Source organism: Rhamphochromis longiceps, linkage group LG7, assembly GCF_057381845.1.
Source record: "Rhamphochromis longiceps isolate RC_006_pf linkage group LG7, R_longiceps_female_GT1.1, whole genome shotgun sequence".
In the NCBI taxonomy this organism is placed as follows: Eukaryota; Metazoa; Chordata; class Actinopteri; order Cichliformes; family Cichlidae; genus Rhamphochromis; species Rhamphochromis longiceps.
This window is the reverse complement of record NC_140563.1, coordinates 66,904,144-66,915,652: the sequence shown is the minus strand read 5'-3', so window position 1 is coordinate 66,915,652 and position 11,509 is coordinate 66,904,144. Positions and strand designations below refer to the sequence as shown.

At 41.3% G+C, this 11,509-nt stretch overlaps 1 protein-coding gene across 1 annotated transcript; it reads right to left on the bottom strand.

The window, feature by feature from the left end:
• Window positions 1-53: 53 nt before the first annotated feature.
• Window positions 54-11,464, bottom strand: arpin (actin related protein 2/3 complex inhibitor). Its single transcript, XM_085414898.1, has 6 exons — window positions 11,267-11,464; window positions 7,655-7,730; window positions 7,331-7,463; window positions 6,710-6,916; window positions 3,827-3,990; window positions 54-1,124 (listed from the first exon to the last, which is right to left on the bottom strand). Exons 1-6 carry the CDS (start codon window positions 11,356-11,358, stop codon window positions 1,116-1,118), a joined length of 681 nt encoding a protein of 226 aa, XP_085271024.1. The 5' UTR covers window positions 11,359-11,464; the 3' UTR covers window positions 54-1,115.
• Window positions 11,465-11,509: the final 45 nt, after the last annotated feature.

Genomic DNA, 11,509 nt, shown 5'->3' with positions numbered 1-11,509 from the left:
TTCAAAGCACAAAGTCATATTGTCCTTTAGCTCAACCACGAAGGAGTATTAGAGCCACATTAAGAAAAAAAGAAATTAGCGTTCATTTTGAGATTAAAGTCAGAACTTGTAGATGAAACTCAAAATACTAGTTTGAGAATAAAGTTGAAATGTGAAGATTACAATTGTTGTTTAAAGCCAAACAACTGCCACGGCTCCTGCAACCTCTGCAAAATGCCTCGTGTAGACGATTTAGTGAAACAACTCGATCAGCTGTCTCATCGTGATATGACATCCATCTTTATTGCATAGCCATCGGTATCCTTGCATGCGTCCACTGCCAGACATTGGTTCCGGTTTGTTTTTTTAACTTCTGATCAGCTGCAGATTTCTGCACCATCTCTTCAGTGTTTTTTAATTATCACCGCTCCGTGTTTATGAGCTAAAAGACAAATAACTTAACGCAAGACATTTTTAATTTCCACATTTCTTTCCTTTATTCTCAAAATATTATTTAAACTTTAATCTTAAAATTTTGTTTTTATTCTTAAATTGATCAATAACTTTTTTTTCTTAACGTGGCCCAAATAGGTCCTTGTATTCAAAGCCAAAAAGCACTTAAAAAAAAGCCAGTTGAGAAAAACAGGTTTGCAATTTGAGGGCTCTCCACTTGTGTAGCATGCTGCATCTTTATTTAGAAAACCATAATGCTCAAGCCTGTGCTCTTTAATACTGCACACTGGCTGCACTTTAATATAACAGATGGTTGGAAACATCATGTCTATAAAATTCATAAAAGTTAAACAAAAATAATTTGTAAAATCGTCACATGAAAGTCACTTTTTTCTCAGTTAAAATTAGAATAAGAATTTGTGATATTACAAACTTCATTACTACCATGAATTCTTTGCAGGCCTCCATATTCAAAAACATGAACATGCAGGTTGACTCATGTAAATGTGGTGAAGCATACAAGAGAAGAGCACAGTTTCCAAGACAGCTAGTCCCATACTGTAGAGGTGACGCGAGGTTTCCAGCCCTACGGCAACATATGCAAGATATAATAGTCAAAGTCCAGTCCATGCTGGAGATTGGATCGGGGCCCTGAGTTCAGACTGGTGGGAAACACAGTTTTCTCAATCATCCTGTGGATAAAACAAAGCAGGGGCAGTGAGTGCTTTCTGGTTTCTGTTTGTCTAAAGCTTCGATTATGTTCTGAATAACAGCCGCAGAAGGTTTTTGCTGTCCATTTCACGCCAGGCCAAATCATAGCTCGTTTTCCAGATCACACTATAAAAAGGTGGAGTTCCCCCATGCAGGCCTGATAGCTTGTGCAACTCACTGCATTTCTCTCACTTCCTTAAATAACTGATGTTATGAGTCCACAAAGCAAAGTTCTTGCAGGAAATCCTCGGCACAAAATTCTTCCTCTCCAGAAAGTCTTTTATACGTCTCATAAATTTTAGCAGGAAATATTGTTTGAAACCTTTAATCAAAGTCTGAGGCAGTAAAGAGGATTTGCACAGGTCAGGTTGAGCAACAGCCTGTCTGGTTCTGTTTGTACTAAAAAGTCAAGAAGGAAGTCAAGAAGCTAAATATGCATCTGATTTAAAGGGGAAAACCTGTTCTATCATTAAAGAACTCGTGGTCTTAACGTCCACCAGGTCACCGGTGACCCGTTAACAACCTGTTTTTAACTCTAATTTCAAAAATCAAAATAAACCCTGACCCTCGTGTCTGACCCACGTCAACAACGAGCAAAGTAACTGCTGAAGTATATCGACCGTATGTGCCAAAAGCCAGACTATTAATACTAGTTTTCCACCAGTGCGGTGCTAAAAGCTGGCTACAGTCAGCGACACAAAATTAAGGGACTCAGAGTTCAAACCGCTGACCTCAGTGGTGATGGGAGAGGCAACCGCAAGAGAGGAGCCCTACAGATTCTTTCCGACATAACTTTGTTCTCATGGAAATTGCTTTAACGTTTTCGGTGTAACACTGAGTAACATGTGGGTCCAAAACCTGCTGACTGCTCCTCAACAGTTACTGAAACACAGCTAGCTTTGATTCAGAGGCTGGTAGAGCTTCTGTCATGTTGAAGCCGGTGATCCAGCTGCTGTGAGGCTGCCAGTGGAAACTGAGGGGCTGGCCAGATTTCTTTCTTCTCACATATTCATTCAGGAAGGCACCTAACTCAGGTCTACCTCAACAACTCTATGGATATCGAGCCATCTGCGATAGAGTCATGGGTTACTCATACACTAGTCTATAAGCGAGAGGTCTACAGTGTTGTAACAATCTGAAGTTAATTACTACTGCACATCATCTTAAAGCTTGATCAGATACACATGCAAACAGCGTTTATTCAGAGTCCAGTTGTGACACCTGTTGGCAGCGATACAAACTGCATTTCGCTATCTGCATACACTTTAGTATAATAGATTCAAAGGGCATCACCTACTGATGAGGCCAGTCTAAGGATGCTAGTGACACTTCAAAGTTGGATGCAGTGAGTCCAGGGAGGATGAGTATCAGATCTTTCCAGCCCCTCAGTTTTCACCACCAGCAGCACATAAAGTCTATGAAGCTCTGATGCACACACAGACCTGTCAAACCTCCAAACAGTCTTTTGTTTTTTTCCCCTTACATCCCTCGTCTGTGATGGCCTTCGATAGCTACATCAATATTCAATTCAATTTTATTCATACAGCACCAAATCACAACAACAGTCCCCTCAAGTAGCTTTATATTGTAAGGTCGACCCTACAATGATAAATACAGAGAAAAACCATCAGTTATATGACCCCCTATGAGCAAGCACATTGGCAACAATGGGAAGGAAAAACTCCTTTTAACAGGAAGAAGGTGTGTAATCAATGCACTATGATGTCTAAGAATATGCAGTATTCATCTGTGAATCATCTGACCTGTAATTTCCAGCTAATTTCCTATAATTTAGTTAAAAATCAGCTTGCATTTGGCTGTACAATATCTCATAAATTCATACACAATGCATTACAAACAGAGGAAAATGAGTCTTTGCAGCTGCAGTAACTCGACCTTTTTGTCACAAGAACTTTCTTCCAGTAATTAAAAAGTAAGTAAATTGGATAGATCATAAAAGCAAACAATCCTGAGCACGTAGCACCTTAGCCTGCCAGCACCGCCCCCAAGGTTGCAAACTTTTTGCGAATGAGTCACATTGAACAGAGTAGAATAAATCTCCTGGAAGTTAAGTTAACCCCACGGCGAACAGATCCTGGTCACTGGGAAGTTTGTGCAGTGGAAAAATGGCTTATGTTACATGGTGGGCTGTGGAATTGGGCAGAAATATGTTTGTTAGTATAACTGCTGCACGACTGAAATTTTTAATAACGTTGGTATTTGAGAGCATGATATCATTTCCACTGCAGCTGAAAAAATGATTGTTTGAGGAAAGCCACAAAGCTCAGCCTTAGCTGCATTCCAGCCAGACCAGATCCTAATGCTCGCCCGCATCAGCTGACGGCTCACCTCATGCCCTGGGTAATTGTCATACAGGGCAATCAATTCAAGCTACTTCAGCCTTCCTGCAGTGGCTGCACATCTGCAATCAACTTTACAACGTACCCCCGCTCCTCCTTCACGTTGTCTCCGACTCCATGTCACGCCTGTTGTCAGAGATACCTGATCTGTTCTTGCGAGGGCCTTGGCGGCTGCTCTTTATTTTGAGTTAGTTTTCAGGAAATTAAAAGAAACTCTTTCAGGAATTTGTAAGAAAAGGAAAAATAAATGACAAACCACCGATCTGGGCTACATCCCTGATATTATGTGAGTCATTTCATTTGTTTAGAGATTTGGTCCTCACCCATTCGTCCTCCTCTGCTCCCTCGCCTCCTCCTCCAGGCTGCCGAGTGCTGCTGGTGTCTGATTTGTTGGCCATTATTTTGTCTGTCCATGAAGCTCCAGCCTTATCGTCTCCAGCAAAGTTACACTTGGTCACTGTGCCGCCATCAATTCTGGCCAAAGAGACTGGAATTTGAAGAAGGTAATGAAGTTATTTACGCATGACACAAAACAAAGAAGTACGTAAGGTTTTTAAAGGCATTTATAGAACTTAAACGAAGTGAGCTACCAACTTTGAATTCTACTCTTTAAGCTTTATCACCTCTGTAAGGATATGCCAACTTGATTATTAACCGTTCACTGACTTTGATAGAGAAGAAATCTGAAAAATCTGAGAAAGTTTTCAAAACTTTGAATGTCAGATTCATGTTTAAGTTCTAACTCTACACAGAATTAAGAAAGCGACAAGATGGAGACATCTGATAATAAATGTTCAAATATCCATCACATCTGAATAAATCCAGGCTAAAAACCAAAGGACAGGTATTGATATCAGTCTAAACCAGAGGTCGGCAACCTGCATGCGGCTCTTTAGTCTTTATACTGCGGCTCCGCCTGGTTTGGGGAAATAAATTACAAGTATTTAGCTAAAGTGTAATTTATTTCCAATTAGTTTTTAAAAGTCAGGTCAAGGCTCCAAAAGCACAAAGGCGATATGAGGGTGGTGGCTCACAACAGTTTTTGTTTGCTACATGGATCATTTTAGTTCAGCTGGGTGTCTTTCCTTTTGTTATCAAAGGAGCTTGCAAAGAAAAGCGTCTGGACTTCTTTAACTTGCTTGAAGACGTTTCACCTCTCATCCGAGAAGCTTCTTCAAGTCTAAGGTCAAATGGTGGGGAGTCCCAGATTTAAACCTAGTGGGAGTATCCCCCCAAAAAGGGGGATGGAGATGAAGCATCGCTGAATATGTTTCCAAACCAACTTCATTCTAAGCCAAAGACTAGAAAATATGGTGAAGCATATCTGCCCTTTGGCTTCACCTGCACAAGTACTGAGGTAGGTCTCCCCTGCACAATTGGTTTTTCCTTCGTCGGGAGCAGCGCTGGGCTGTTCAAATCACGGACTAACAGTATCCCACAGTTGTTTATGTTTTTAAACCCATTTTGCACAGAGAGGCATTTTTTGAAAAATGTATTGATAGCAATGTTGAATATTATTACACATGAAAAAAAAAAAAAACTACATGTAAAATAATCACACCATGACGCCTCTGCCTTTGTAAATGGAGGGACAGTAACTGCATGTGTGTAAAACCTGCAGATAGTCAGATTAACAGTATTTTGTCTCCATCTGCTATTCTGCAATTCATCTCATGTAAAAAACTAACGTGTGCACAGCTGATGTGAACAAAGGCCCATACCTTTGACTTTTCGTGACCAACTCTGTATTCCTCGTCCACACGTAAACGGAAAAAAGGAGTTTTAAAAGTTTTCAGTGATTCGAAACGGCGTTTACATGGACTGCGTTTTCAAAAATACCCGTGTAGGTGTGGACGCAGCGTAAAAGAGTTAGTAGCTTATTTTCTTACTACCTGTAATTTACTGCAGATTACTTGTATTTGCTTAATTGTTTACTAAATGTTTGAGGTGTGAAATTAACCGCAATGGAGCAAAATATGTGCACGCGGGGGGGGGGGGGGGGGGGGGGGGGCAACATTTTTCTTGTAAAACAAAGAGGGCCCAGCAAAAAAAGTTTGGGAACCACTGTGTTAACCGACAGATGCAGTCTTAAGGATTCTTTACATTTACAGCTCAATGTGACATACAGGGTGTCTCCAGGTACAATTAACTGAAGCATGATGTGAAATTTAGGACTAAACTTGTCATGGAAGCAGACAAACCAGAAATATACTTATTTAACCAAGTGAACACATGCATGCAACTTCAAAATGAACAGTAAAGTAAAATGAAAGCATTTGGTTAGGCTTAAAAACTCCAACTGTGTTAACTTAACTGATAAAGATAGACAAAGGCAGACAGCCTTGACCCAAACCTCCTGGCCGTAGGCTGTGAGAACATGGGAGAGCAAAGCCAAAAACCACAAGTCTTGGCAATCGGGAAAGAAAAAATAATAATCACATAATAACTAGAGCTATTCCAAAATAAACCAATTTCTCTTTCTGCAGAGAAATACAACCCGATGTTCATTTTTGTCCTAAACGATGTCCCCTCGTCCCAGTTTTGAAACACATGGAGCATGTTGCTTTGTATTTCCAGGCACCAGTTTCAACAAGTATTATTCGTTTTTCTTCTAACCGTTTCTTTAAGCTAGTGAGCAAGCTGGTGGAAATCTGAATCAAATTAAAGACTGTGAAGCTCTGAAGTGTCTTTTATATTATTTCATCTGCCTTTACAAAAGGATTAGATACACAGAGGAAAAGGTCTCAAAGCATGTGATGACAAAAGAAGGCAAACCTTGAACCTTTAAATCATGCATCCACACAATGTCTGCAGTTCATCAGTGACAGAACAGAGTTTACTAAAGCATACCACAGAAGGTGTAAATCAGAAGCTACCCCTTCCTGTTTTACAACTCCAGATGCAGATTCAAGTTCATATACAAGTCAGACAATAGTTACACAAACAAAGAAGACGACTGCTTATAAGCAGCTTTAGGTGTAGACAGTTAAGCAGTGATTCATTTCTATTAACTTGTATTTTTTACTACACTGACTAGCAGTTTACAGCATAAACAGACCCTTTGCTGGGCCGATGTCACCAAACTCAGACCCAACCCTAACCGCAGACAGCACAGACGGTGTACATGGATGTTAAGATCTTAGGCAGGACAATTCACAGAAAGGCTCTACAGGCAAGTAAATAACAAACATCAAGTTCAGACTCACATACGAAAGGACTGTTTCCTCTAGTCTTCAACCGTACATCCTGTCCTGTTTCCAGGTCCGTTTTTTCCATGTCTGCCTCCGGATACCAAAAGGCCCAGGTCCCAGCGGGTCTGTGCTTCTCAGTTATCTTCATTAGCTCGGCTTTGTTCACCGCGGCTGACAGCTGCTCCTCAGACAAACGGTCCGACTCCCCTTTAGCTTCTACCTCTGTAAAGACGGAAAACACAATGAAGCCAAGTAAATGAAGGGAATTAAGAGCTCCGCACCCACGAGGCTTTTTCTTGTTACATATCAGTGGCGTATTTAAGAAACAGAGCTAGCATTAGCATGTAATCATCGCTGCTTGCCTTCCTGTAAAAGTCGCTGCATGAAGTTGGTGAATTGTAGGACAGGGTTAGACTTTTCAGGTTTGCATGCTGCACTACTGATCTGTTCTACTTCAGACCTCAACAAAAAAGTATTTATTACATCTCATCAATCAGACTGAGGAACTGAACTGCAGCTAGTTCTCATCATACAAATAAATGGAGATTTCTAGAGTTTGCACCTGACCGCACCTCATGTCTTGCTCGGCCTATTCTGACACTGCACAGCCAGCAGATCCAACTCCAGTGTACTCACTGTAGGAGGACATGAGGAAACCAGTGTTGACCTTTTTGGTGTCACTGAAGTTGGGCTCCACTTCCTTTCCACTGGCATCAAACTTCCGCTGATGGATGCGGCTCGGTTGGATGTACAGCACGTAGAAACGTACCTGCAGGTGACAGAAGGATGAATAAATACCTTCCAGTGGTTTTCAGCTTTACTTATTTCTGCTTATTATCACCAATGCCTGCTCCTCGAATAGTGACCTGAAAACCCTCACAGTCTTTTTACAATTATTTGCATCTACTGAGAAGAAGGCGTCATGCTGGGCTCTTATAACCGATGGTTTTATTACTGTACCTTTTGATTGTTGCTGTCAGTGATTGCATGTCTGGAAACATCGAGCAGCTTCCCTTCTAAAAGCACTCCAGGGCCACTGTGTAGAAAAACAATAATGAGTATCTAAATGTGTACTGGCGAAATAAAGTGCTGTTTTATTGGGACTGAGTGCTGAATAGGGCCTCAGTTAAACGCAGAACTAGAACTGCAGGGAGGATGATTCATAGCACACATAAATCCTACAGAATAAAGGCATTCAAACGTTTTTCAGAACAAACCAATGCAGTAAAAGTTCGACTGTGCTCTGAAACCCAAACTCACCATTTCCATTTGCTTTAGTCACATGACAGTAGTTTTGTTACTGGATCTAGCAAAGACCACGAACTGGCAGCTCGTCCACACACTGTGATCAAAGTTACATCACTTTACATCCAGCCAGCAGCAGGCAAGCAAAATGAAGGGGAAGTCTTAGCCCGGCATGTCTAAAGTCCCTGAATTTTACCACATGTTAGCTGTTATATCAAAACCTCAGGGGATCAGTCTGCAAGCTTGCTGTAGGCAGACAATATGTGCAGTTCCCAATATTACATTTTTCCCCTACTGGCCTCCAGCACCAGCAGTTTTACTGGCCACATACTGTAATATCTACTCAGAGTCATAACTCTTTCCTAGTCTTACCGACTGAGTTTAGAATTACAAAGGAATAGAGCCTGACTGATTACCGGTAGACTCACTCACTTCCTTTAAAGTGAAAATATTGTCAGCAAGAAGAAAAAATGGCTTCTTAGATAAAATAAAAATAACTGAAAAAGTATATAGAACATAGAACGTATGTAGAACAAGTATAGAGAGCAGTGTTGGGACTAAGGCGTTATTAAGTAACGCATTACAGTAACTACGTTATTATTGTGGTAACGAGCACGGTAACTAGTTATTATGCCAAAACCGGGAACGCGTTACTCGTTACTGGGATTTAGGTAGGCTCGTTATTCGTTACTTCGTGTGGTGGCTATCGCGGAGCTTCCACAGATTCAGTAACATTAGCAAGTGGTGGAGGCCAGCAGGTGGATGAAGGAAAAGGCAGGCAAGAGGAGAGACCCGAGGCGCCGGTCCGAGTGTCAGGTGAACTGAACTTCAGGTAAGAAGTTATGACCTGCAGTCCATCTGGGTCAGATATGAACCAAGTTTAGGTGGAGTTTATTTTCGTTATGCTGACTTTTCCGTACTGCGTGCTAGCTAGCATGACGGAGTTTATACAGCTGGGTGGGTGCTATGATGTTACTGATGTTGAACTTTATTTTGTTCATAAGGTTAATTATTAGAGTTGCCAACCGTCCCGTAAAAAACGGAATCGTCTCGTATTCAAAGAAAATATTACGCGTTTCGTATTGAGGTGAAAAGGAACAGTTTGTCCTGGACTTCAGCTACAATGAAAAAGACACAAAGCTGGAGTTATTCTGTGTTTACGATGCACAGCTGCCTCTTCTTCTCTCATTCTCCCCCCCTCCCTCTCCTGTATCTACTCAATCATGAAACTGATCAATGATCAGCTGATCAGCTTTTCTCTCTTGTTTGTTTATAGACCACTTTGCGCCAGAAAGAGGAAACCAGCGGATGTCGCGGTAAACAACAGCAGCACGTTTAAGTTTAATAAGCTGCTGTTAGAATATATTTAATATTAATTTCTAGTATCAGCTGATGTTTGCTGGAGCCACAGCTGTAAAGCTGCTGGTCATGATATCGGTTTGAATATGTGATGAGAGTGAAACATGAAGATGAAACCAGGAGATGTCCTTACTGAATCATCAGAGATGGGCAGGTGATGGAGAAACAGGTTTACCTTTTAGGTGACATGAATGAGTTGAAGGGAAGTTATGAACTGTTTCTGAGAGACAACTAACACCAGGATCCTTTTCTAAGCAGCTGACAGCTGGTAACTGTGCAGGGGCGGGTCTAGCAAAGTGTTGCCAGGGGGCAGGTAGGGCATTAACAGGGAGAGGTGGGCACAAAGACATACTTTCTTATTCTCATTTAAAATGTCTCACTTTTAAAAAAATAATTATCTGAATCTTGCAACAAACAATTGATAGATTGATGCATATATACCATCAAAACAGTGAACATCACTGTCACAACAGTGTTTGTTTTCATTCAAAGGCTTTATGATTTTTCCTATAATGGCAGCCGGTCTCTAGTCAAAATGCCCAGGACGATTTTTTGTCCCAGTCCAGCCCTGTATGCAGCTCATCTGCAGTCTGGTGTTACCTACATCTTCCTATTCAGAAGGCAGAATTTCCGAGTTCTGAGTACAATCGAAAGCACCACGACTGCAGTTTTTTTGTTGGATGTAAAAAGCAGGCTAGGATAGAATCAGGCGTGGGATTTCTCTCGTGGAAATGTGCACATTATTTTTTCCTTTCTATTGGTAGGTGGCACAGTGCACTTGTGGCAAGTAAGCAAGCTAGAAGACTGGCAAAGCTATGGAAGCAACACATTAACAAGAGAATTCTGAGTAAAACCAAAGTTACTTTCCCTAGTAACTAGTTACTCTGAAAGTAACAAGTAACTTGAAGTAACCGAGTTACTTTTGATAGAAGTAACTAGTAATGTAACTAAGTTACTCATTTAAAGTAACTTACCCAACACTGATAGAGAGCATTTTATTGATGCATTCCCTCTTAGTTATGTTAATAACATACTAAGATATATTAACATGTTAATAACATACTAGAATTCCACGTGAAAGTTTCAAATTTCTTTGATGCTCTGTACCTCACATTAGAGCTAATATTTCCCAGATAATTACATCAAAATGCTGAAAAAGGCCCAAACGGGGTCAAGAGGTTCAGTCCAGTGACCCCTATTAGCCTGGCTTTGTTATAGTCAGGCCCCACGGTCCGGGCTCATCCAAAAAAGACACCGTGACCCTCAGTGGAATTATTAGTTTCTTTCTAACTATAAGTAAAAGGAAGCAATACAGTTTTGTAATAAAAAAAAAAGTGAAACATCTAAACTGATGTTAAGTCACTCCAGTATTAAACCATGTTAGCTGTTTGGTTAACAGCTTAGTGTCTCTTTGAAGCTACAACGCAGTCACTTATCAGGCGGTGCGGCTAGCTTTGAAGCATGGTTTTCCTTGAAAAATGCAAAACAAATAGAAAAGCGTTGAGGAGGAGTTCACACTTGTGGCCCCAGCTGCTCTAGTGTGTGATGAGTTTGTTAATTCACTTCTGCACCTTGAGAAAATGCCTCGTGTTAGTTCTACAATGTCATCTAAAGCACTTTGATTATCGCAGCTACAATTTTACCATGAGTGAAATGATCTGTTTTTGTACCACGTTGCAAACGTGTTTTTTTTTTTTTTTCGTTTATGTTGAACACGGGAGTCAATACTGTGTCAGCCTCTAGTGGCCACAACAGGAAGTGCAGCCAGGGCGCTCTGATACTGCTGGTCGTACATCCACCTACACTGCGCTGTGCTGCATATACCCGACATAATTTCATTTTTAAAATGTTTTGAACAGTGTACAACTCACAGATCTGCTCTCTGGGAACACCGAGGGATTTATTGACGGAGTCTGGTGCTGCCCCCTCACAGGGGAAACACTGTAGCGTGTGAACGCGAGCACATACCTCTCAAACGCAGAGGGACACCACGCACGGTCAAACTTTTCACTGTGGACCGGCTTGTTCTGCAGAGACGTGTTGTGATAAATGCGACTCATCTTTCATAAAATCGTAACTTTTCCCTTCCCTCAGATTTTTCCTTTTTCCGGACTTCCTGTTCGTCCCTGAATGAGAGGTGCGCTCGGTTTTCTACACAGCAGACGCCGGCGGGTAATAGTGCAGAAGAGAATGCGTGCGGTGAGAGTGGAC